The sequence below is a fragment of the Hyperolius riggenbachi genome, chromosome 6, assembly GCF_040937935.1.
Source record: "Hyperolius riggenbachi isolate aHypRig1 chromosome 6, aHypRig1.pri, whole genome shotgun sequence".
Taxonomy (NCBI): Eukaryota; Metazoa; Chordata; class Amphibia; order Anura; family Hyperoliidae; genus Hyperolius; species Hyperolius riggenbachi.
The window spans coordinates 168833885-168860912 of NC_090651.1; the positions used below are offsets into that span (position 1 = coordinate 168833885).

General features: G+C 43.0%; 1 protein-coding gene across 1 annotated transcript in view; it reads left to right on the top strand.

The window, feature by feature from the left end:
• Window positions 1-26497, top strand: part of SEC22B (SEC22 homolog B, vesicle trafficking protein) — an 86714-nt gene extending 60217 nt beyond the window's left edge. Inside the window, exons 4-5 of the mRNA XM_068242673.1 lie at window positions 3771-3917; window positions 25697-26497. Of these exons, the coding sequence (XP_068098774.1) occupies window positions 3771-3917; window positions 25697-25851 (302 nt within the window). The 3' untranslated portion in view covers window positions 25852-26497. The remainder of the gene's footprint in view (window positions 1-3770; window positions 3918-25696) is intronic.
• The last annotated feature ends 531 nt before the right edge of the window (window positions 26498-27028 follow it).

Consider the following 27028-nt stretch of genomic DNA (forward strand, 5'->3'; position numbering starts at 1 on the left):
GGGAAACTTATAATTGACCCCCTTAAATACTCTTTCTCATAATTGGATTTACCTGTGTATGTAGGTCAGGGGTCACTGAGCTTATCAAGCCAATTTGAGTTCCAACAATTAGCAGGGCTGTGGAGTTGGTACAAAAATCATCCAACTCAGACTCCTCCGTTTATGAAACTACCGACTCCAACTCTGATTCCAGAATATAAAACTATTGACTCCGACTCCAGCTACCCAAAATAGCTCCGACTCCTTAGTCTAATACTTACCAGGGCTGTGGATTTGGTACAAAAATCTTCTGACTCCTGACTCCGACTCCTCAGTTTCTGAAACCACGGACTCCAACTCTGACTCTGGGTACCCAAAATTGCTCCAACTCTGACTCCACAGCCCTGATAATTAGTTCTAAAGGTTTTGGAATCAATAAAATGACAATATTGCCCAAATGTATGCACCTGCCTACTTTTATTTAAACAATTATTGGGAACTTTCTGTAAATCCACTGAACTTCATTTCACTTCTCAAATATCACTGTGTGTGTCTCCGATATGATATATTCAACTGACATTTTTTATCGTAACAACCAACAATTTATACAGGAAAATCATGACGATTACCAAGGTTGCCCAAACTTTCGCATCCCACTTTTCTTTATCCGCTGATAAGATGATAGTACTATATAAAAGCACAATAATAATAGCCGGAGGCTGTCAAATGTAATCCTTAGTTTCCAAATCAAATTAGCTAAATATAGAGTCCTAGTACAGCTTCAGCTAATTCTGTTTCATCTGGAGTTGCATAAACTTGCAAGCTAAATTTTTCATTTTATACCTCCTTGCCTCTCCTGCATTTTTCATTTTCATGCCTTTCCCACAAGCATCCTTTACATTGCTAGCCCACCAGCCTATCCTACAATTCCCTTATTTGTGAAGTGTATTGCCTGAAGTACATTTTATTGGTAACACTAGAAAATGTGAAAGGGGGTGATTCCTTATGCAAGCCATTGTATGTACTGACTTATGCTGGGAATACACCATAAGTTTTTTTTGGGGGGGAATGGGCAGATAGATGGCCCGATCTGATTTAGATTTTTCTGATTGATTTTGTCATAGAAATGAATGGCAATGATCAGAAAAACAATCCAAAACTCAATTGGCCAGTAAATCTGCCCAATAAAACTCATCGTGTATTCCCAGCATTATAGGTGTTTGTGTTGAATAAAAATCAAAAATCAGTCTGACGAAGGCTTCATAGCCGAAAGCTTACTGCTTTTCTTCTAAGTTAGGCCTGGTGCAAAAAAAAAACCCCATAGCATTACATTGGGAAGAGCTTTTGAAACCTCTAGCGCCCAAACGCTAGAGGTTTGAAAAGCTCTTCCCAATGTAATGCTATGGGGTTTTTTTTACAAAACGTTTTGAATAAAAGCAGAAAGGTCAAGAAACCCCCTCCTATCTGTCTGGAATTAGGAGTTAAAAGCGGTACTCTAACCAGCCTCTGTGTCTGTATAGTGCGCCCCCTGGCCCCCCCTGTGCTTTGCTGTCCCCCGATATAAAAACCGCCACGCTAGCGGCATGCACCTTGTCGCTAGCTGGCTGTTTACCTTTGTGCTGCCATTCACCCACCGCTCCCCCGCCTCCTGCATATCGCCGCTCCCCGCCTGCGTCCCTTCCCTCCCCGCCTCTGTAAGCCAATTGGAGACAAGGTGCATGTCACTAGCATGGAGGTTTTTATATTGGGGGACAGCAAAGCGCTGGGGGGGCCTGGGGGTGCACTATATGGACAGAGGCTGGCCACTGAATACAGAACCAGCCTCTGTGTCCTAATATTCATGTCAGAAACCCACCTCAGGTTCGTTTTAAGTCATAACTCACCAAAATATGACAGAATAAAAGCCTGGTAGACGTTCAGCATATAAATAAGACTAGAACACAAATTTGTTGAATTAAGTTTATGAATAAACTTAAATTGTGAAACTGTACAAATAAGGCAGAGTAGTCAAAATCCAGGCAGATGTCTGTGCGGGCGGCAGGTAGAGAGTAGTCAAAATCCAGGCAGAGGTCGGTGCAGGTGGCAGGCAGAGAGTAGTCAAAATCCAGGTAAAAATCAGTAACCGTAAGGCAGATCAGCAGAAGCACTTTGCTCAGAAGCAGTTGGAAACCAAACGGCTATATTGTTAGCATCCTGTGCTTTCAAGTGAGCTTATCTGCTATCTCTGCCATGGTAGTCAGGTGACAATGGAGAGAGATCTAATTACAACTTGTGATTAGAGACAAATGAGCGGGAATTATACAGGTCAAACTCTATATACATACAGGGTGCATTTGTGATTAGACACGGATGAGGGGGAATTAGACATGCTAAACTCTATAAATACATACAGGTTAAATTTCTCTATGTTTTCCTTCTTTCTGTGCAATAACTTAGGGCCACTTTTGATTTAGTGAATAGGCACAGCTGATGGGGAATTAGACAGGCTAAACTCCCTGTAAGCATACCGGGTGCTTTTCTCTCCTCCTTCTGTCCTGCGCAGCTTTCGGCTTTCCTTCTGTCCTGTGCAAGAGGAGTTCAGGTCCACTTTAACTTTTCTCCTGAGTTTTCACAACTTATAAAATATATTTTAAACCCCCAATAAGCAAGGAAATACACAAATACGTTTTTGGGGTATTTTTTGTTTGTTTTTGTCAAGTGCTAAAAAGTTTATTTTGTAGATAAGATGAAAAATGATCCCCTAGGTCAATGGTTCTCAAACTGTTTTGCACGTGTACCCCTTTGTGAGTCATTTCTAGGCAAATGTACGCCCTATCGAAGGTGAAAAAGTGGGGGTGGCCATTACATTACCTAGAGCCAAATACTAGTAAAATACAAGTAGTCCCTGGTTAACAAATGAGGTAAGGAACGTGTCCATTTTTAACCCGAATCCAATCTCTTCTGTCCCCCTCTGTTCTCCCTATGCCTTTTTTTCCCCCCTCTGTGTCACTTCAGTTTGTGCCTCATTTGTCTCCCTGTGTCACCTTCTCTCCCTGTATTATCTCTGTTCTCCCTGTGCCTCTTTTGACCCCCTGTGTCACCTCCTGACCTCCTGTCCTAGCTAGGTATAGGTGACCCCCATATAGGTATCCAAGTATAGGTTCCCCAGAATAGGTGCCCCCAGTATGGGTATCCAGCCATAGGTGCCCACAGTATAGGTTAGCAAGGTACAGGTGCCCCCAGTATAGGTAGCAAGCTATATGTGCCTCAGTATAGGTAGCCAGGTACAGATGCCATAGTGTAGGCAGAGAGCTATAGGTGCTCCAGTATAGATTAGCCAGGTACAGGTGGTGCCCCAGAATAGATTAGCCAGGTGCAGGTGGTGCCCCAGTGTAGTTAGCGAGCTATAGGTGCTCCAGTATAGATGGCCAGGTAGTGCCCCAGTATAATCTTACATAGCCCCGTTCCCGTGCAGACTCCTGTCGCTGGGCTCTCCTCTTCTTGCCACGTCTTCCCGCTACGGTTACTTCTGGCCGCAACAAGAACTATTATTTCCAACATGTCCGATCTGAAATTCTTTCTTTCTTTCTTTGATCTTTCATAGACCTGAACAAAAATTGATAAAAAAATGAAAAATCGAAAAACTCGATCGAAATTATTATTGGACATGTTGTAAATCGATCTGGCAGGTAAATCTGCCAGAAAATGGTATGATGTGTACCTAGCATTACACAACGTTGGCAAATGTAAATAATCCTGCTTAGTACATTTCAGTACTTCATCCGTGTAATCCATTGTGCTGTATTTTGTAGATAATTACATTCAGAAAACAAAGAAATCTTATATTGATAGTCGAGCTAGAAGAAACTTGGGCTCCATTAACACTGAACTACAGGATGTGCAAAGAATCATGGTGACAAATATTGAAGAAGTTCTTTTACGAGGAGAAGCACTATCAGGTATGTGTATATAAATGTGTCTTCTTATTGCTTTAATAATACACCCCCTGGGTAAATCCGAATTTTGGATTTCCTTAAACTTCATAGCCATTGATGCTCTGTGTAACTGGGTTACAGTTCAGCCCATTCCACATATTTCCCCCACCCACCCCAAAAGGCCAGTGCACCAGTGACATCTGTTTTGGAGTGCTTTGCATCCACGTAGTAGGTAAGAAATGCTTATTGAGCTGGAAGTGGAAACCATTGACCGTCCTGGGGCAAACATTTGTCTCAATTCAGTGGACTTCCTGGCCGTTTTGCACTCTCCCAGGGCATTAATGTATAGTACAGGCTGCAAATGCTGGCTGTTGAAATAAGGGAAGATGGAGTGATTTAGTTTGGGCATTTCATCTTTAACAACAGCAAATGCTTGCTGACAGACTTGTTTCTTGCCATATATTAGTCTAAAGGTGGCCACTAATGGTCTAATCGGTTTCATCCAATTTGGCCAAAGTGAAATATATATTTTAGGGTATAAGTATAAGGGTAAATTGGGTGAATCTATTGAATGGATAATTTAGGCAGTTCCCTTATATTGCATATAAATGGTAAGATTGGATGAAAAAGATTGGATCATTAGTCGCCACCATTAATATCATCCCTATATAACCATTGCATCTTTTTTTAGGGAACACCAGAGGTGCAGGCCCTCATTAAAGTTTGGGGAAGCATACTTGAATTGGATATGTATATTTGATCTTGTACTGACTGGTTCCTCTGAGGCAATTCTGGTCTTTTCTTTACGTTCCTCTTGGGTGGCAATACTGCAACAAAACAATATGAGCAAATACTAGCAGAGGAGGGCTAGGCAGATAGTGCTTCACTCCTACTGACAATGTGGCCCCCTAAAGTCCACTTGCACTCTACATGACTGCTTTTGCCAATATAAAGCTCTGCCTACTGACCAGCTGTTCTCATCAGGAAAATGGCTTGAATATTTAACATTCCTTTCTTTCCTCCACAATTTACACCACCATAGTCTCCTTTAACCACTTCACCACTAAGGGCTTGTTCACACTAAGGGCGTTTTTGGCCTTTTTTCAAGCGCAGGCGACTTTCAAAATGCTCACAAAAAGAAAAGAAAAGCGCTTTAAAAAACTCAGCACTCAGGCAAGCGCGATTAGGCGCTAAAAAAATTGCGCACAAATTTGCGAAATGATTTCGATTTTAGATGTGAACAGAGCCTTCGTTTTTCTCTCCTTATGGGCCAAAGCACTTTTCACATTTCAGCACTCCTCCCATTCATTCACAAAGAACATTTTCACTACTTATCACACCAAAATGATCTATATCTTGTTTTTTTGCCACATATTTAACCACTTCACAACTGAGGGGTTTTACCCCTTCAGCATCCGAGCAATTTTCACCTTTCAGCTCTCCTTACATTCATTCGCCTATAACTTTATCATTACTTATCACAATGAAATGAACTATATCTTGTTTTTTCGCCACCAATTAGGCTTTCTTTAGGTGGGACATTATGCCAAAAATTATTTTATTCTAAATGTGTTTTAATGGGAAAATAGGACATTTGGGAAAAAAATCGATATTTTTCAGTTTTCGGCCATTATAGTTTTTAAATAATGCATGCCACCATAATTAAAATCCATGTAATTTATTTGTCCTGGTTATTACACCATTTAAATTATGTCCCTGTCACGATGTTTGGCGCCAATATTTTATTTGGAAATAAAGGTGCATTTTTTTCAGTTTTGTGTCCATCCCCAATTACAGGCCCATCATTTATAAAATAACAGTGTTATACCCTCTTGAAATAAATATTTAAAGAGTTCAGTCCCTAAGGTAACTATGGTTTTTTTAATGTGATTTTTTTATTTTTTACAAAAAAAAAATTGGTAACAATTGGAGTAATGAGTTAATTTAAAATGTAAAAATATATGTATTTGTATATAAAAATGTTGTTGACTGTAGTTTTACTATCGGGCCACAAGATGGCCACAGTAATTTTTTGTGAATGGTCCTGTAAGCGTAGTAAGTACGCTTACAGGAAGTGTAGTGTGGATGGGAAACTTTTTTTTTTTTTTACACAATGATCGCGCAGCTTCTCCTGGAAGCCGGTAATCATTGCTGCGGGGACTTAGATCAAGAACGGGAACGGGGGTAGGCGGCGCAGCGGCTAATCGTCGCGGAGCGGCGGCGATCGGAGTGCACACGCAGCTAGCAAAGTGCTAGCTGCGTGTTGCAAAAAATAAATTATGCAAATCGGCCCAGCAGGGCCTGAGAAATCCTCCTGCGTGGCTTACTACGTTCAGAGTTACCGCCAAGAAGGTTAAGAGAAAGTCTTGTGGGGGGCGTAGATATACTTCACCAATTAAAGTGGTATTGTAGTAGTCTTGTTGACTCGTTTATAATTTTTTGAGTATCAGCCATTCATACCCTTTCAATATTTGGTTCTTTACTTTAAAGGGAACCTTAACCCAAAAAAAAAAAAAAGTTTCACTTACCTGGGGCATCTACCAGCCCCCTGCAGCCATTCTGTGCCCTCACAGTCACCCCCGCCTCCAGCTAGCTTCGTTTTTGCCGACTCGGAGTTGGCGTGCCGCCACGCCTACCTTTGCATGTGTTCCCGCTAGTGCAGGAAGCTATCGCGGATCTGGCAACACGTAAAGATACCTGGCAACACGTAAAGTTACGTGTTAACATCCGCAATAGCTTCCTGCACCAGCAGGAACACTTGCAAAGGTACCCAGGGGGCGCCCGCCTACTCTGAGTCTGCAAAAACAAAGCTAGCTGGCAGCGGGGGACCGGAGGAGCCTTGAGTGACTACGAGGGCACAGGTTAACTGCAGGGGGCTGGTAGATGCCCCAGGTAAGTGAAACTAGTTTTTTGTTTGTTTGTTTTCTTTTTTTTTAGTTCAAATTTTCTTCTGTCTCCCTTATTAATATTTTCAGGTATTTAAAGGGACCCTGGGTGAACAAAAACTAAATTTGGACTTACCTGGAGCTTCCTCCAGTCACCCGTAGCCCGCGAGGTCCACCATCATCCTCTTAGGCCCCATTCACACTTGCAAAACGCTAGCGCTTTTGGTAGCGTTTTGCTTTGGCGTTTAACGTAAAAAATCGTCATATACACTTGGCGATTTTTCGTGATCGCAATTAGCGCTTCTACAGCACTAAACACAATTGCCGGGAAATCACCTAAAATGGTGCAGGATACAAATTTGCGTTTGGCGATTTTGCGTTAATCTCCGGGGATTGTCGCAAATTGCCCAAGTGAGAACGGGCCCATAGGGCATTATGGCACCAGCGCTTTAAAAAGCGCTAGCGCTTCAGCGTTTTTGCAAAACGCTCAGATGTGACACTGATCGTGTCATCACTAAGGCCTCCTTAGTGATGACACGATCAGTGCGCATGCGTGACTGAAGTCATTGATTACTGGAGCCTTAGAACTTAGCACCCAAGTGAATTTTACCTCCTCTTCTTGCCACTAAAAGAACATTTTAGGGTGGTCTCCAAAATATATATATATATATATATATATATATATATATATATATATATATATATATATATATAGTTACATAGTTACTTTGGTTGAAAAAAGACATACGTCCATCGAGTTCAACCAGTACAAAGTACAACACCAGCCTGCTCCCTCACATATCCCTGTTGATCCAGAGGAAGGCGAAAAAACCCTTACAAGGTAAAAATTCCTTCCCGACTCCAGATGGCAATCAGATAAAATCCCTGGATCAACATCATTGGCATTACCTAGTAATTGTAGCCATGGATGTCATTCAACGCAAGGAAAGCATCTAAGCCCCCTTTAAATGCAGGTATAGAGTTTGCCATAACGACTTCCTGTGGCAATGCATTCCACATCTTAATCACTCTTACTGTAAAGAACCCTTTCCTAAATAAATGGCTAAAACGTTTTTCCTCCATGCGCAGATCATGTCCTCTAGTCCTTTGAGAAGGCCTAGGGACAAAAAGCTCATCCGCCAAGCTATTATATTGCCCTCTGATGTATTTATACATGTTAATTAGATCTCCTCTAAGGCGTCTTTTCTCTAGACTAAATAAACCCAGTTTATCTAACCTTTCTTGGTAAGTGAGACCTTCCATCCCACGTATCAATTTTGTTGCTCGTCTCTGCACCTGCTCTAGAACTGCAATATCTTTTTTGTAATGTGGTGCCCAGAACTGAATTCCATATTCCAGATGTGGCCTTACTAGAGAGTTAAACAGGGGCAATATTATGCTAGCATCTCGAGTTTTTATTTCCCTTTTAATGCATCCCAAAATTTTGTTAGCTTTAGCTGCAGCGGCTTGGCATTGAGTACGATTATTTAACTTGTTGTCGATGAGTACTCCTAAGTCCTTCTCCAAGTTTGATGTCCCCAACTGTATCCCATTTATTTTGTATGGTGTTAGACCATTGGTACGACCAAAATGCATGACTTTACATTTGTCAACATTGAATTTCATCTGCCATGTATGTGCCCATATAGCCATCCTATCCAGATCCTGTTGCAATATAACACTATCTTCCTTAGAGTTGATGATTCTGCACAATTTTGTATCATCTGCAAAAATAGCAACATTGCTCACTACTGTATCCACTAGGTCATTAATAAATAAATTGAAGAGCACTGGACCCAGTACAGACCCCTGTGGGACCCCACTGCTAACAGTCTCCCATTTTGAGTATGATCCATTGACCACAACTCTTTGTTTTCTGTCCATTAGCCAGTTCCCTATCCAAGCACACAGACTCTTCCCCAGTCCTTGCATCCTCATCTTTTGCACCAGACTTTTGTGGGGAACAGTGTCGAAGGCCTTAGCAAAGTCTAAGTATATCACATCTACAGCATTCCCAATATCCATATTAGCATTCACTACCTCATAAAAGCTGAGCATGTTAGTCAAACAGGACCTGTCTTTAGTAAACCCATGTTGATGCTGAGAAATAAGAATATTTTCTACTATGAAGTCATGTATAGTATCTCTTAGTAACCCCTCAAATAGTTTGCATACAACTGATGTTAAGCTTACAGGTCTATAATTTCCTGGATCTGATTTTTTGCCCTTCTTAAATAATGGGAAAACGTGGGCTGTACGCCAATCCACTGGGACTCTGCCAGTTGCAAGAGAGTCACAAAAGATAAGATAAAGGGGTTTATCTATAACTGAACTTAATTCCCTTAGGACCCGAGGATGCATGCCATCCGGGCCAGGTGCCTTGTCTATTTTTAATTTATTTAGTCTTGCCTTTACTTCTTCCTGCGTTAAGTATTTAATATTACAGTTAGAAGATTGAGACTCTTCCGCCTCTGTAATTTGCAACAGTGCTGTTTCCTTTGTAAAGACAGAAGCAAAGAAAGCATTTAATAACTCTGCCTTACCTTGGTCATCCACCATTGAGTTTCCACCTTCATCCTTTAGGAGTCCTATACAGTCAACCTTTCTTTTTTTAGAGTTGATGTACTTGTAAAACATTTTTGGGTTAGATTTGATATCCCTAGCGATTTGATTTTCAGCTTCGATCTTTGCTAGCCTAATCTCTTTTTTACAATTTTTATTGCACTCCTTGTAATTGCTGAGTGCAGCCTCGGACCCCTCCTGTTTTAGGACCTTATAGGCATTCTTTTTCCTCTTCATTTTATCTCTAACCTTTCTATTCATCCATAGAGGCCTTTTTTTATTCCTAGACATTTTGTTTCCATATGGGATATACATACTACAATATTGATTGAGAATACGTTTAAAAGCTTGCCATTTCCCTTCAGTGTCCTCCCCTTGTAGTACATTATCCCAGTTCACCAAACTTAGTGCCTGCCTAATTTGATTGAACTTTGCTTTTCTAAAATTCATAGTTTTAGTGGTCCCGCTGCCCCGTGGCCTATCAGTCACCAGATCAAACGTTATCATGTTGTGATCACTATTTCCCAAATGTTCTTGAACCTGCACATTTGATACATTATCTGGTCTATTCGAAATGATCAGATCCAGTAACGCATTCCCCCTAGTTGGTTCCGTTACCATTTGAGTCAAGTAATTGTCCTGTAGTGCTGCCAGAAATCTGCTGCTTTTACCAGAATGGGTAGCCTCAATACCCCAGTCAAAGTCAATATATATATATACACTCCATCTTTTTAACCATTTAAGCCTTTTGGATGTAGAGGCTACGTCCAAAAGGCCGCATGTGCGTTCCCGGGGCCGATTGCGCGCATGCATACGCGCTCCTGGGCAGCGGTTCATTAGCCCAGGGATAATTGAATCGTGACATGGTGTCCGATCATTGATCTCTTTCCCCGGCAGAAAAAGCAACGGCTTCTCTCAAAAGCCTCGCTCTTTCTGCCTCTTACGCCCCCCCCTACGTCCCTCTAAGCGTACATGTTACCCTTAGAGTGATGTAATGTAAATAAACTCATAGTTGTCATCTTGTGGCCAAATAGTAAAACTACATATACATGTTAAATAAAATAAACACATATTTACATAAAAAAATTACTATTTACATCCCACCCTCCCAAAATACTCAAAATGTTTAACCAGTTCACCCCCAAGGGTTTTTACTCTAACGGACCAGAGCAATTTTCACTTGTCAGTGCTCCTCCCTTTTATTCCCTAATAACTTTATTACTACTAATCACAAGAAAATGATCTATACCTTGTTTTTTTCGCCACCAATTAGGCGTTCTGTGGGTAGTACATTTTGCTAAGAATTTTGTTTATTATAAATGCGTTTTAATGGGAAAAAACAAAAAAAATGAAAATAAAAATCATTATTTCTCAGTTTTCAGCCATTATACTTTAAAATTAAATTGAAAGATAATATACGCGCCCTCTGTCTCAAAAACATAGGAGTATACAGTCCCAACCTAGTAACCGAAAAGTCCTCAGACAGGTTCCTCAGATTCAGCTGTAGTCCAGAATAACCGGCTCCTTAGTTCAGGACAATCATCTCAACATGTAAAGAATAAAGAAAGGCTCATAGCATAATACTGCTTTACATCCGGTCACTCCCTCACCAAGATGTTACCACCGTGTGTTGTTAAAACTCTCTTTAGTGTTTGTCAATGTTGGAGGTGTGAGCAGCCCGGCCCGGGACAGCCAGTAACAGTGGAAATCTCGCCATTTGACTGGAATAAGGAGTTTTCTGGTGTGTACCCCCATGTGTGATCAATCCCGCCTCCGGAGATTTGGGAGGAAAGCTGGGGTGAGTGCGGGCACATAGGGGGTTGTGTCTTGGCACAGGTGATTGAAAGGTGACCCTTATAACAACACACGGTGGTAACATCTTGGTGAGGGAGTGACCGGATGTAAAGCAGTATTATGCTATGAGCCTTTCTTTATTCTTTACATGTTGAGATGATTGTCCTGAACTAAGGAGCCGGTTATTCTGGACTACAGCTGAATCTGAGGAACCTGTCTGAGGACTTTTCGGTTACTAGGTTGGGACTGTATACTCCTATGTTTTTGAGACAGAGGGCGCGTATATTATCTTTCAATTTATTGTATTGTATCACACTACTTTCATTACGCGAACCATCAAGTGTAAACCTTGTATCCTGAGCGCATACTTTTTTGCTGTTATACTTTAAAATTAAACATTCTCCTGTGGGTAAAACAAACATATTTTATTTGCCCAGTTGTCCCGATTATTAAACCGTTTAAATTATGTCCCTATCACAATGTATGGCGACAATATATTATTTTGAAATATAGGTGTTATTTTTCTGTTCTGTTTTTTTTTTTTTTCTTCTGGCCAGAATTACAAGCCCCTATATAATAAATTAAAATAAATTTTCCCCTATAAAATTGTGATTAAAAAAGCGGAGTCCCTAAGGCAACTATTTATTTATTTATTTGAAGCTGATTTTTTTTTTTTTACAAGTGTTTTCTTTTTTTTTGGGGGGGGGGGGTTGAAGTGTAATTTCATCAATTTTATTAATAGTGTGTATGTACTTGTATATGTATGTACTTTGTATTTGTAATATACTTTTTGGCCACAAGATGGCGCTAGTGAACACTCCCGTATAGGAAGTGATCACTTTTTTTTTTTTTTTTTTTTTTTTTTTACACTTTATTAAACTGTTACAGTTTCCTGTTTTTGTGAATGGAGGTGGCCGCTGTTCGCGGTCGCGTCCATTCACTCCAGGCAGTGCGATTGGGTAGAGAACTGCTCGGTCCTCTTCCCCAATCACCCAGCACGGGAACCCGATGGAAACGGTGGCGGTAGCGGCGCGAACACGTGCGGAGCAGCGGCGGGAATGCGCGACGTATTAAATCGTCATGTTGCCATTAACAGGCAAAAGCATGACGTTTTAATACGTTAGTTTGCCGTTAAATGATTAATTAAAAAATTACAATTAAAAAAACGTAAATATTTACCTAAAGGTCTAAAATTTTTCAATATCCATGTAAAGATGAAATATAATTTTTCTCTTTTTTTTTTATTATAAGATTGTAAATAGTGATGGATGCAAAACGGAAGAAAGGCAATTTTATTTCCAAATAAAATATTGTCGCCATACATTGTGATAGGGACATAATTTAAATGGTGTATTACCTGGGACTATTAGGCAAATACAGTACGTGGGTTTTAACCACTTAAGGACCACAGTCTTTTCGCCCCTTAAGGACCAGAGCCTTTTTCTCCATTCAGACCACTGCAGCTTTCACGGTTTATTGCTCGGTCATACAACCTACCACCTAAAGGAATTTTACCTCCTTTTCTTGTCACTAATACAGCTTTCTTTTGCTGCTATTTGATTGCTGCTGCGAGTTTTAGTTTTTATTATATTCATCAAAAAAGACATGAATTTTGGCAAAAAAATGACTTTTGTAACTTGCTGTGCTGACACTTTTCAAATAAAGTAAAATTTCCTATACATTTGAGCGCGAAAGTTATTCTGCTACATGTCTTTGATAAAAAAAAACCATTCAGTGTATATTTATTGGATTGGGTAAAAGTTATAGCGTTTACAAACTATGGTGCCAAAAGTGAATTTTCCCATTTTCAAGCATCTCTGACTTTTCTGCACACCTGTCAGGTTTCATGAGGGGCTAAAATTCCAGGATAGTACAAATACCCCCCAAATGACCCCATTTTGGAAAGAAGACATCCCAAAGTATTCAGTGAGAGGCATGGTGAGTTCATAGAAGATTTTATTTTTTGTCACAAGTTAGTGGAAAATGACACTTTGTGACAACAACAAAAAAAAAAGTTTTAATTTCTTCTAACTTGCGACAAAAAAAATTAAATCTGCCACGGACTCACTATGCTCCTCTCTGAATACCTTGAAGTGTCTACTTTCCAAAATGGGGTCATTTGTGGGGTGTGTTCACTGTCCTGGCATTTTGGGGGGTGCCTAATTGTAAGCACCCCTGTAAAGCCTAAAGATGCTCATTGGACTTTGGGCCCCTTAGCGCAGTTAGGCTGCAAAAAAGTGCCACACATGCGGTATTGCCGTACTCAGGAGAAGTAGTATAATGTGTTTTGGGGTGTATTTTTACACATACCCATGCTGGGTGGGAGAAATATCTCCGTAAATGACAATTGTTTTATTTTTTTTTACACACAATTGTCTATTTATAGAGATATTTCTCCCACTCAGCATGGGTATGTGGAAAAATACACCCCAAAACACATTATACTACTTCTCCTGAGTACGGCGATACCACATGTGTGGCACTTTTTTGCACCCTAACTGCGCTAAGGGGCCCAAAGTTCAATGAGTACCTTTAGGATTTCACAGGTCATTTTGAGAAATTTCGTTTCAAGACTACTCCTCACGGTTTAGGGCCCCTAAAATGCCAGGACAGTATAGGAACCCCACAAATTACCCCATTTTAGAAAGAAGACACCCCAAGGTATTCCGTTAGGAGGATGGTGAGTTCATAGAAGATTTTTTTTTTTTTTTTGTCACAAGTTAGCGGAAATTGATTTTAATTGTTTTTTTTCACAAAGTGTCATTTTCCGCTAACTTGTGACAAAAAATAAAATCTTCTATGAACTCACCATACTCCTAACGGAATACCTTGGGGTGTCTTCTTTCTAAAATGGGGTCATTTGTGGGGTTCCTATACTGCCCTGGCATTTTAGGGGCCCTAAACCGTGAGGAGTAGTCTTGAAACCAAATGTCGCAAAATGACCTGTGAAATCTTAAAGGTACTCATTGGATTTTGGGCCCCTTAGCGCACTTAGGGTGCAAAAAAGTGTCACACATGTGGTATCGCCGTACTCAGAAGAAGTAGTATATTGTGTTTTGGGGTGTATTTTTTACACATACCCATGCTGGGTGGGAGAAATATCTCTGTAAATGACAATTGTTTGATTTTTTTTTTTACACACAATTGTCCATTTACAGAGAGATTTCTTCCACCCAGCATGGGTATGTGTAAAAATACACCCCAAAACACAATATACTACTTCTTCTGAGTACGGCGATACCACATGTGTGACACTTTTTTGCAACCTAGGTGCGCTAAGGGGCCTAACGTCCTATTCACAGGTCATTTTGAGGCATTTGGATTCTAGACTACTGCTCACTGTTTAGGGCCCCTAAAATGCCAGGGCAGTATAGGAACCCCACAAGTGACCCCATTTTAGAAAGACACCCCAAGGTATTCTGTGAGGAGTATGGTGAGTTCATAGAAGATTTTTTTTTTGTCACAATCTTCTATGAACTCATCATACACCTAACAGAATACCTTGGGGTGTCTTCTTTCTAAAATGGGGTCACTTGTGGGGTTCCTATACTGCCCTGGCATTTTACAGGCCCAAAACTGTAAGTAGTCTGGAAACCAAATTTCTCAAAATGACTGTTCAGGGGTATAAGCATCTGCAAATTTTGATGACAGGTGGTGTATGAGGGGGCAAATTTTGTGGAACCGGTCATAAGCAGGGTGGCCTCTTAGATGACAGGATGTTTTGGGCCTGATCTGATGGATAGGAGTGCTAGGGGGGTGACAGGAGGTGATTGATGGGTGCAGTTAGAGGGGAAAATAGATGCAATCAATGCACTGGGGAGGTGATCGGAAGGGGGTCTGAGGGGGATCTGAGGGTTTGGCCGAGTGATCAGGAGCCCACACGGGGCAAATTAGGGCCTGATCTGATGGGTAGGTGTGCTAGGGGGTGACAGGAGGTGATTGATGGGTGTCTCAAGGTGTGATTAGAGGGGGGAAATAGATGCAAGCAATGCACTAGCGAGGTGATCAGGGCTGGGGTCTGAGGGCGTTCTGAGGTGTGGGCGGGTGATTGGGTGCCCGCAAGGGGCAGATTAGGGTCTATTCTGATGGGTAACAGTGACAGGTGGTGATAGGGGGTGATTGATGGGTAATTAGTGGGTGTTTAAAGGAGAGAAGAGATGTAAACAGTGCACTTGGGAGGTGATCTGATGTCGGATCTGCGGGCGATCTATTGGTGTGGGTGGGTGATCAGATTGCCCGCAAGGGGCAGGTTAGGGGCTGATTGATGGGTGGCAGTGACAGGGGGTGATTGATGGGTGGCAGTGACAGGGGGTGATTGATAGGTGATTGACAGGTGATCAGTGGGTTATTACAGGGAATAACAGATGTAAATATTGCACTGGCGAATTGATAAGGGGGGGTCTGAGGGCAATCTGAGCGTGTGGGCGGGTGATTGGGTGCCCGCAAGGGGCAGATTAGGGTCTAATCTGATGGGTAACAGTGACAGGTGGTGATAGGGGGTGATTGATGGGTAATTAGTGGGTGTTTAGAGGAGAGAAGAGATGTAAACACTGCACTTGGGAGGTGATCTGGTGTCGGATCTGCGGGCGATCTATTGGTGTGGGTGGGTGATCAGATTGCCCGCAAGGGGCAGGTTAGGGGCTGATTGATGGGTAGTAACAGGGGGTGATTGACGGGTGATTGACGGGTGATTGACAGGTGATTGACAGGTGATCAGGGGGGATAGATGCATACAGTACACGGGGGGGGGGGGTCTGGGGAGAATCTGAGGGGTGGGGGGTGATCAGGAGGGAGTAGGGGGCAGATTAGGGACTAAAAAAAAAAAAATAGCGTTGACAGATAGTGATAGGGAGTGATTGATAGGTGATTAGGGGGGTGACTGGGTGCAAACAGTGGTCTGGGGGGTGGGCAGGGGGGGGTCTGAGGGGTGCTGTGGGCGATCAGGGGGGGGGGAAAATCAGTGTGCTTGGGTGCAGACTAGGGTGGCTGCAGCCTGCCCTGGTGGTCCCTCGGACACTGGGACCACCAGGGCAGGAGGCAGCCAGTATAATAGGCTTTGTATACATTACAAAGCCTATTATACATGCGTGCAGCGGCGATCCGGGTGCTAGTAACCCGCCGGCGCTTCTGAACGGCCGGCGGGTTACAGCGAACGGTGGGCGGAGCCAGTCCCCGGCGGCTGATCGCGTCACGAATGACGCGATCGCCGCATAGCCACTCCCGCAGCCGCCCCCGCCGATGGGCGTATTGCGGTCGTTTGGGCCCGGACTTTGCCGCCGCCCATCGGCTGGGGGCAGTCCTCAAGTGGTTAATTATGAAGGCATGTATCATTTTAAAACTATAATGGCCGAAAAATGAGAATTTTGAGAGAGCTGGCAGGCTGATCGCAGATCCCCACTCTGTGTTTCTAATCCCTGCCAATCCCTGCCTCCAGGACTTGACGCCAATCGGCGTTAGGCGATCCTGACGGCACCACCTTCCCACCGCCGATTGGCATGAGGCGCTCGGGTAGAGGTTAAACAATGCCATTTGCCTGGATGTCATGCTGAGCTTTTAGGCTTTAGTTGTTTTTGAGTCACACACCTGCAACACGCATGCAGCCAGTGAAGTCAGACTAGAGACAAAGGCCCATATGCAATTCACTTTTTTAGTATGACCATTACTCTCTCTGCTCTACTGCTGTGAAGATAATATTCCACTAAAGCTACATACACCCTAACATTTATTGTTAACTGCAACAATACTTGACCACTCTGGTGACAGTCCGGGGCCAAGGACTGTACATTATGTGAATGTGGCAGGAGTAACAACGGAGTGGCTTTGGTGGATAGGATGAAAAGGAAAACTATGCTCTCGGGGTTAGATCGGGGATCATCGCCGCTAAAGATATTGTCGGATCTCAAGATTTTTGGCTGAGACAGTCTTTAAAGGGACTCTGTAACAAAAATGTCATTGTGTTTTCTACCATCCTACAAGTTCCTAAACCTATTATAATGTGCTCTGGCTTACTGCAGCACTTTATACTATCACTATCTCTGTAATAAATCTTATCTTTCCCCTGTCAGACTTGTCATCCTGTGTCTGGAAGGCTGCCAACTCTTCAGTGTGATTTGCTATGCATGCCCCCTCTATGCACACTCCCCTGTGTGTGTGTTATTTACATTAGCCAGCTTTTCTCTGCTCTCTTATCTTTTACAAGCTGGATAAATCCTCTGTTCACATACTGATGAGTCACATACTGCAGAATTACAGACAACCGGGCAGAGCTGTCTGCAAGAGTAAACAAACAATCAGCTTGTAACTCTTCAGTGAGCTGCAGGGGGAAAGTAACACACAAATGATCTCTAGAGTTTTAAAAGGAAGGCTGTATACAGCCTGATTGTGTATGGATGTATTTTCTATGTGTGGACATACTGTACATCAACCTACTTCCTGTTTTGGTGGCCATTTTGTTTGTTTACAAACAAACTTTTTAAAACTGTTTTTGACTACTTTTCTCTTTCAAAATTTTTTATTGAGATTTTTACACGACAATATATCATCTGTTGCAGGCTTAGCACAGAATGAACTGAACATAGACGTACAAATTATACATTGGTAAACCAGCACAATAGTCTAGCCTAAGGCTCACAACTACACTAAAGTTATATCAACTGACAAAGTGCTGTTTTCTATCAATTTTTAAAATTAACATGACTTAATCGGGCGCTTGAACCCGCAGATATAGATTGAAGGGGAGAGGTCCCTTCTAGGTAGAAGGAAAGAAGACAGGAAAGTAGGAAAAAAAAAAAAGCGGGAAAGAAGAAAGAAGAGATGAGGATGTCTGGGGCCCTCTTTTAGCCTCTTATCTATTGCAAGAAAGCAATGAGCATTAGGGTAAGCAGTGGTTGCCTAAATTATTTGAGGCAAGCCTATATATAAGCGCCAAGGATTCCATATTTTATAATGTCTCTCCACCTTGTCTTCCAGTACTCCAGCCATCTGCTCTTGGGTCATAAAGTTTGTTACTCTGCTTTTCAGTTCTTCAAATGAAACAAACTGAGTCCTCCATGCTCGTGCTATTACTTGAGAGGCTGCTACAAAAATAAAGTTAGCCAGGATGTTTTGAGATTTATTGAGTGTTTCTAGTCTGGAGTGCAGGAGAGCAGACCATGGATCTTTAGCTATTGGTTTGTTAAATAATGATCTGAGCAGTCTATACACCCGAGACCAGAACCTTGAGAGCATGGGGCATTGCCAGAAAGTGTGTAGCATATCGCCTTTAGTATCACAACCTCGAAAACAATTACCAGTGTTAGATTGGGAAAGGTGACGGAGTCTAGAGGGTACCCAGTACCATCGTAGCATCACTTTATAGGCTGATTCAACCAATGCTAGGTTGAGAGATAGTTTAGGGATCGTGTCCCATATCTTTCCCCATTCTTCTTTAGTTTTTGTGCTACCCAAATCAGATTCCCATCTTTGTACATATCCATGGTGGAAGGATTGGGGTGGATCATTAAGTAAAGCATATATTTCTGATATTGTTCCTTTGGCAAAGGGATCTGAGGCACAATACCTCTCAAATCTGGTCATTATAAGGGGAAATTGTGTCTGATGTGGAAATAAAGATTTCAGCCAGTGGTTTAATTGCATGTGTCGGAATCTTTCTGTTGTTGGAATTTGATATTTTTCACAGAGATTGTCCCAGGTCAGTATGCCTGAGCTATTGGTCAGAGCTTTAACTTGTTCCAATCCCCGGTCCCTCCACCATTTAAAACTCCTGGGGTTATCGTATGCTGGGGTAAATAGTGGGTTATCTATGAAGGATACCAATGGTAAGGTGGGTGACATTAATCCTGAAGAATAGCGTACCGTATCCCAAACTGTTAGACAGTGTTGCATAATTATGCTTAAATTCTTGGGGCGAAGCTTCTTGGGGAGCCAGACAGGGGTTTGGATTGATTGGGGAGCAGCTGCCGGGATATCAAATAGAGTCCACGTGGGCATCCTGGGCCCTTTATAGAGGGAGATAAGGTGGTTCAGCTGTGCTGCCCGATAATAATTGGTAAGATTGGGGACCCCCAGTCCTCCGTCTCTCTTGTGTGCATACAATGTCGCCCTTGGGATTCTAGGGCGGGATTTGTTCCAAATGAAACTATTTAATTTGCTCTGTAGCATCCTGAGAAAGTGAGGAGGGACATGGGTCGGTAATAACCTGAAAAGGTAGAGGATCTTAGGAAGGAGTGTCATTTTTATGGAATTTATCCGACCCAACCAGGAGAGGTTATGTGAGGACCATTGTGTCAGAGAATGAGTGATTAATTTTGCTAAAGGATAATAATTGTGTCTAAATAGTGCTTGGTGAGAGGCCGTCAATTTTATTCCCAGGTAGTCAATATAAGTGTCCGACCATGAAAAGGGGAACTGGGTTTTTAAGGTTTCACTTATATTGGAAGGTAGGGTGATATTGAGGATTTTAGATTTGGCTGTGTTAACCTGGAGCCCTGAGACCTTGGAGAATCTGGTTAATAGGGACATAAGCTCTGGGAGAGAGGATTCTGGTCTAGTGATGAATATTAATAGGTCATCCGCAAATAGATTGAGTTTATGGTGGATACCTGTCAATTCTACCCCTGTAATTCCATTATTTTGTCGGATGGCAATTGCTAGGGGCTCCATGGCCATGATGAAAAGGATAGGGGACAGCGGGCACCCTTGCCTAGTACCCCTATTTATCTGGAAGAGGGGAGAGGTTTGGCCTGCGTAATGAATGCTAGCTGAGGGTTTGGAGTATAAAATTCTTACCCAAGAAGAGAAAGAGCCATCTAGCCCCCATTTATTCAGCACTGCAAATAAGTATTCCCATGAGACTGTGTCGAAGGCCTTGTAAATATCGAGGGAGAGACACATGCCCTCTATTTTCCTAGAGTGTAATAATTCAAATACTTGGAGTGCTCGTAATGTAGCATCAGAGGCCTGGCGCCCTGGTACAAAGCCGGTTTGGTCTTTATGGATTACGTTTGCTAAAAACTTATTTATTCGGGTAGCCAGAACCTTCCCCAGTAGTTTATTATCTATATTCAGCAAAGATATAGGTCTGAATTGCTGGAGGTCTAGAGGCTCCTGTTCTGTCTTGGGAAGCATTGCTATATCGGCTTGTAGGGAGCTGGTATGGGGGGTCTGGTCTCTCTTGTAGGCGTTAAAAAGTGAGACCAGGAGAGGTCCCAATGCCGTAGCAAATTTTTTATAGAATAGGCCAGAAAAGCCATCAGGCCCCGGAGTTTTGGAGATTTTGATTGCTTTAATGGCTTCCAGTATTTCGTTTAATGTTATGTCCCCATTAAGGGACTCTATAGAGTCTGTAGGGATTTGTGGGAGCGAGACTGAGTCTAAAAAGGATTTAATGTCTGGAGATGAGGGGGGGGTGTGTCTGGGCATACAAATTGCTTAAGAAATTATGGAAGCTGTCAGTGATTTTGAGTGGGTCTGAGGTAGTTGAACCTGTAGGTAAACGGACCGTTGTTGTAGGGGGTCTATAGATCCTGTTTTTAAGTTTGTTGGCTAGCAGTGTGTGTGGTTTGTTAGCCCATCTGTAGTATCTATTTCGCTGCCACCTAAGGCATTTTTCGACTGTGTCGGTTAATTTAGAGTCTAGCTGTGCCCGAAATGCGTCCCTTTCTTGCTTCAGTTGGGTGGATGGGGTCTTTTTCCAGGCTGCTTCCGCAGCTTCAAACTTGTTGGTCAGCTCTGTGACCTCTTTCTGGCGTTGTTTTTTAATATATGAGGCCAGGCCTATTATGCGGCCGCGTACTGTCACTTTTAATGCTTCCCAAAGGGTCACAGGAGAAGAGACAGATCCACCGTTCTCATCCAAATATTCCTCCAAATAGGAGTGGATTTTATCTAAAGTTGTTGGATCAGAGAGCAGTGAATCGTTCATTCGCCATTTGAAGCTGGATTTCCTGGGAACTAGAGAGGAAAGTTGTGTAAGCAGGGGGCTGTGATCTGACCAAGGGACTGCTAAGATTTTGGATTTAATTATATTTGGGAGTAGTTGTTGAGGTATGAACAGATGATCTATCCTGCAAAAGGTGCCATGGGGGTTGGAGTAGAATGTATAGTCTTGCATGGTGGGGTTTACCTCCCTCCAAGCATCATATAGATTTTGAGATCGAAATAAGGAGTATATGGCCGATGGGCATGGGGCCCCAGGGGCCTGGGATGTGGTAGTCTGGGGTGTTGGTTTAGACCTATCCAGCTTTTCATCTAGTACTGAGTTAGTGTCCCCGCACAATATGAGAGTGCCCACTTTATGGCTGTTGATGACCTGGACCAGATGGGAGAGGAACCGCTCCTGGAATCTATTGGGTGCATAATATGATACGAGTGTCAAGGAAACATCTCCCAGGGTCCCTACCAGCAGCACATATCTCCCGGTTGGGTCGATAACCTGGGTTATACATTTAAAGGGTAGTCCTCTGCGAAACGCTATTGTGACCCCCCTCACCTTCTCACGCGCCTTAGAGCTATAGGTCAGTGGGTAATGGTAGCTGAGAAAAGAGGGGTGGGAAGACACTGAGAATCTGGTTTCCTGCAGGCAGACAATGTCCGCCTTACAGGACTTGTAGTAACGGAATGCCTTGGCTCTTTTCTGTGGGACGTTGAAACCTTGCACATTATGTGAGATTATTGTTAAGCCTCCTAGATCGTTATGTAATGCCATTGTGCCAGATGAATGATTTTATAACCATGTTGTTATCGTGCCAGAGGGAGAGGGGGGGCCCCAGGAGACAGTAAAGAGATAGGGAAAGTTGAAGAGATAAGGGGTGAGAAACTAGATAAGGGTAGCAAAGAAAAGTGAGATAGAGGCGTCCCTCTAGTCGGAGGCCAAACAGAGGGAGGCCTGAGAATACCTGTGAATGACTGGCCCTGCGCTTTAAGAGCGCAGGGAAAGTCAAAAGCACGCTCAGCAATGCTGAGAGTAAGGCCAAAAACATGGCAGGGGGTCAGTGACCCCTCCCAGCCGCATAGTTTGTTAAAACAAAAAAAAACAAAAAAATATCATAGTTTAAACACCTACAGAAGACCAAACAGGCTCCAGCCTAAAACACAAGATATAACGGACAAAGTGTACTGTATATAGTTCTGAGTCCAACATCACCTGGAGGAGGAAAAAGGTTAATCAGGAGTTAAAAGACATAAGATGGTATTTTCCCCCTTTTTTAGCCGAGAGGGTCAGCTGTGAAAAAAGATAGACAGACAGTGTCTCATCCGATTTACTGTACTGTTCCTGAGTTATCCATAGGGTCAATCTTCTATTTATCCTGACTTTAGTCTAGTGGCAAGATTAACTAGACAGCAAGTCTGCTGTTTTCTAAGCATACTTGTGAACTGATATGCTCAAACTTAAAGTGAGAAGAAAAAAAGAGATAGAAACAGATTGACGATCTCGCAGGCTAGGGTGGAACAGTCATCCTGGGTCAGACATCCTAGATGGAGAGGGTGAGATCACTTCTCGTCTAGACGCAGCACGGCGGGATTTAACCGTTTCCCAGAGGGGTTCAGAGCGGCTGGAATGTTGGCTGCGGGCTGGGGATCCAGCGGGTAGGCTGAGCTGTAGCAGTTCAAGCTTTCGTTGGGCTTCCTCGGGTGAAGAAGCAGTGATATGCTTGTTTTGATAAGTGAACATCAATTTAAAGGGGAATCCCCATTTGTATTTCACCTTATGTGCCAGCAATATTTGTAGGATAGGCTTCATTGCTCGTCTGCGCTGAATTGTGGCTGGGGCCAGGTCTGCAAAGAGCTGGTAGCTGTAGTTTTGGAATGTGAGTTCCGCCTTATCGCGGGCTGCCTTCAGGAGGGCCTCTTTTGTATTATAAAAAGTGGGCTTCACTATCACATCCCGGGGGGGGGCCTTTCTCTTTAAGTGGAGTAAGGGCCCTGTGGATGCGGTCGAACTCCAGTCTATCGATTGGTATGGACGGGTTCAGCTCCTGAAAAAGAGCGGTAACTGTGGACTGAAGGTCTGTCACTGTCTCCGGGATCCCGCGGATCCTGAGGTTGCAGCGCCGGGCCCTGTTCTCAAAGTCCTCCATTTTGAGGTGTGAGAGCTGCACATCTGCTTGTACTGTTTCTATATCTTTTTCGTGTGCATCCAGTACTACTGTAGCTTTGTCCATCTTTTGCTCAAGTTCATTTGTACGTTTGCCCAGTTCTCTGATCTCCCTCTTTAGCTGAGATGTGATGTGTGTGGAGGCCTCATCCAATCTGCGCTGCAGTATTGCCTCAAACTGCTCCAATAGAGCCCTGTCCCGTGCAGTTGTGCCCCCGGTACCTTTAGCTGTGGCAGTTAGCTTCCTTCTGCGGTCCACCGATTGACTCGAGGCGACGCTGCTGTTGTCGTCAGAGGCATGGGCTGGAGACTCAGCGCGCTGTTGTTGCCCGGACGCCATCTTGGGCGGGGTGCTGCTTGCGGAGGGAGGCTGGGATGCGACTCCTCCGTCCCGTTTGCCAGTACGGCGGCCGCCCATTCGTGTTCTAGGAGGGCTAGGGGGCTCTGCCGTTTTGGTGGGCTGGCTGGGACAGGTCTGCTGCGGGTGTGCCGAGGTCTAATGCGGCTGGGAGGTGCAGGACGAGGCTAGCACGCGTCCATCTTCCTCGGCTGCTGGCCACGCCCCTCGTTTTTGACTACTTTTAATGCGGCGGGCAGCGGCGAAATTGTGACAGAGGGTAATAGATGTCCGCTAACACACTGGTATGTTTACTTTTGTGTGATTTTAACAATACAGATTCTCTTTAAGGGCTTCCTCGGCCGAGTGTCCTCTTTCATGTGTACACCTAGCTTAAAGTGAATGGGAACCGCATTTAAATGAGACAGATACTTACCCAAGGAGAGGGAAGGCTCTGAGTCCTGTAGAGCCTTCCCGCTCCTCTCCTGGTCCCCTCGTTCCAGTGCTGGCTCGCCCGGTAGCAGTATTTGACTAAATTAGTCAAATACTGTTTTACCCGGCCGAAGGAGGCTTCAGAAGTCTTCAGGGAGCCCAAGTGCTCCTGAAGAAGGGCGGCCCTGTACTGCACCTGCGCAAGCACGCTCTCTTGCACACTCACGCCTGTGCAGTATGGAGACGCACGTCTTCGGAAGGACACGGCTCCCGAAGACTTCCAAATACCCTTTCGGTGGGGGATTGAAACGGGGGGGAGCCAGCACAGGATAGAGGGCACCAAGAGAGGAGACTGAAGGCTCTATATGACCCAGAGCCTTCCCTCTCCTTCGGTAAGTATTTGCTTTATTTATTTTTTTTAAATGCGGTTCCCATTCACTTTAAGGACTGATGTACACAGGCCAATATTTGCTCCCACTCCATGAACAATATGATCAAAATTATTAGGCCATTTGACTGAAAGTAAATTCTCCTGCAGATTGATTTTTGAGAGTATAAACTACTGATCATTTTATTGGTTGTTGCTCAGTAGAGCTTTTAAATGTGAATCAGTCCTGTACATCGCACAACCATATACTGTACCTGTGCAAACAGCTGATCGATGTTTACAGAAACCTGCTTGAAAGCAAAGCATGGTCAACCGAGTCACTGTTTTAGCGCTGAACAAGATATTTGTTATTGTGATCAACCAAAAGGCTGTCTGTAGGACAGCTCATGCATACAACCCCTTAGTTTGGGCAGTCATCAATGTACACCTGAACTGAGAGATATATGGAGGCTTCCATATTTATTTCCTTTTAAACAATACTAATCGCATCTGATCTGCATGCTTGTTCAGGGTCTATGGATAAACGTATTAGAGGCAGAGGACCAGCAAGACAATCTTTATTGTTTAAAGGACTCCCGAGGCCAACGCTTATAATCTATTTTTTTTTCTCACCTGGGGCTTCTTCCAGCCCCTAGCAGCCATCGCAGTCCCCCACCACAGCCCCAGTCCTCCTTGGTGTCCCCGCTAGCTGCCTCTTTCCTCCGTTGTGCTGCCTACAATGATTGCAACCCGCTGGCTGGGTCGGCTCTTCTGCGAGTGCCCACACGTCCACGTCATCTGGCTCATACTGCGCCTGCGCAGTAGTTGTGCTCAGGTGCAGTATGCGTCAGATAACGTAGATGTGCAGGCGCAGAAGCGCCAACCCCGCCCGCGGGTCGCGATAGTTACGGGCGGCCAGTAGGGACACCGAGGAGGACCAAAGGCTGCGGCGAAGGACTCGGACGACTGCTAGTGCTGGAAGAAGCCCCAGGTTAGTAAAAATAATTGTAAGCGTTTGCCGCGGGAGTCCTTCTAAAAGAACTATATATGTCGGCCTCCATGTCCCTCTCACGTCAGTGTGCTTTTAAGCCAGATTTTAATAAATCCATACCTTGCATTACAGGGTAATTCTTTGCCAGACAAAAAGTGGATATCCTTGTATTTAGAAAGGACACTATCATTTTTACTGATGCGAATTATCAACTTCAATGAAATATGGTTTTATGTTCACAGCCAGAATACTGAATTCAGTAAGAACAGAATGTACTATACCAGTAATATTTTTATGTTTCTAAATTAAATTTATATATTTTTTATTTTATTTTTTTGCAGCACTGGATACAAAAGCTAGCAACTTGTCAACTTTATCGAAGAAATACCGCCAAGATGCTAAATACCTGAATATGCGATCAACCTATGCTAAACTGGCAGCTGTGGCAGTGTTTTCAGTAATGCTCATTGTGTACATTCGGTTCTGGTGGCTGTGAAATAGAACAGATCTAACAAAACTGTAGAGGTTAGATTTGGAATATTTGCCAGTGTCTTGAACAGGTTGTTGTTTACCATAATGTTTGCCTCTCGACTGATGGAGAGCCAGACTGCTAATACCTGCTTCAAATCAGTCTTGAGGATCACCCAGTTTTTGGATTAAAGTGTATAAAAAAAAAATCAAAAAAACTGGCTTGGAGATGGCGTTAATATTTTCTGAATGAGGAAAGAAACCTCTAGAAATAATGGTGTTTTATGTCTTTGAGATGGATAGTAATGAGCAAAATGGTCTACGAACATGCTAATTACCTTTACCTGAATAAGCTTGGGGATAGTAAATCACTTAATATTTAACACCGCAGCTGATTAGCTGGGCTGGCTTATGCAAGGTTTCATTTGCGCATCTCAATTTCTAGTTCCTGAGTAGGAAGAATTTGCTTATAAGGAGAATAGTTTGCTCATCACTAGTTGCACCATCACTTGTAGTAATTCTTTTTATTGCAATTCCACGTAACAATACTTGACATTTTATACATTTTGTGCATGTCTCCTAATTATCCTTTCCTGATGGGCAATGCTGTGGCAACACCTGTCATAAATAGTTCAATATGTTGCCAAGAGAAATAAAATGCCTGCCTTCTCAAAGTAAGCCTAATTGATTCTTAAAATAATTAATAGCATTTTGTCTTAATGAAAAAGGGAAGGCTGTATTTATTGCAGTCTGTAAGCTTTGTTTCTCACGATGTCCTTAAAGGTCACCTATAATAAAGGAAATATGGAAGCTGTCATCTTATTTTTCAAATATGGTAATTGCCTAAATGTTATGATGGTCCTTTGCCTCTGATATATTGCGTTTCTGATCCAGAAGTAGTATGGAAAACAGGCCATCTGATTCAAATATGACTTGTATGCTTGTTGGATCTGTGTGACTAAAAATGCAGAAACCAAAAGCTCTGCCGGACAGACAGTATATCAAATTTTGTGAAATGGAATAAAGATGGCAGCCTCTGTATTCCTCACTTCATGTTTCAGTTCCCTATACTGATCAAATCATGCCATGAAAATCACTTGCTGAGTGGTAGTTTGAAGCTGATGATTCAAGTTCTCATTAACTATGTTAGAGTGTAGTGTTAACAGATTTATTTATTTTTTTTCAGAAAGAAAAAAAAAAAACTC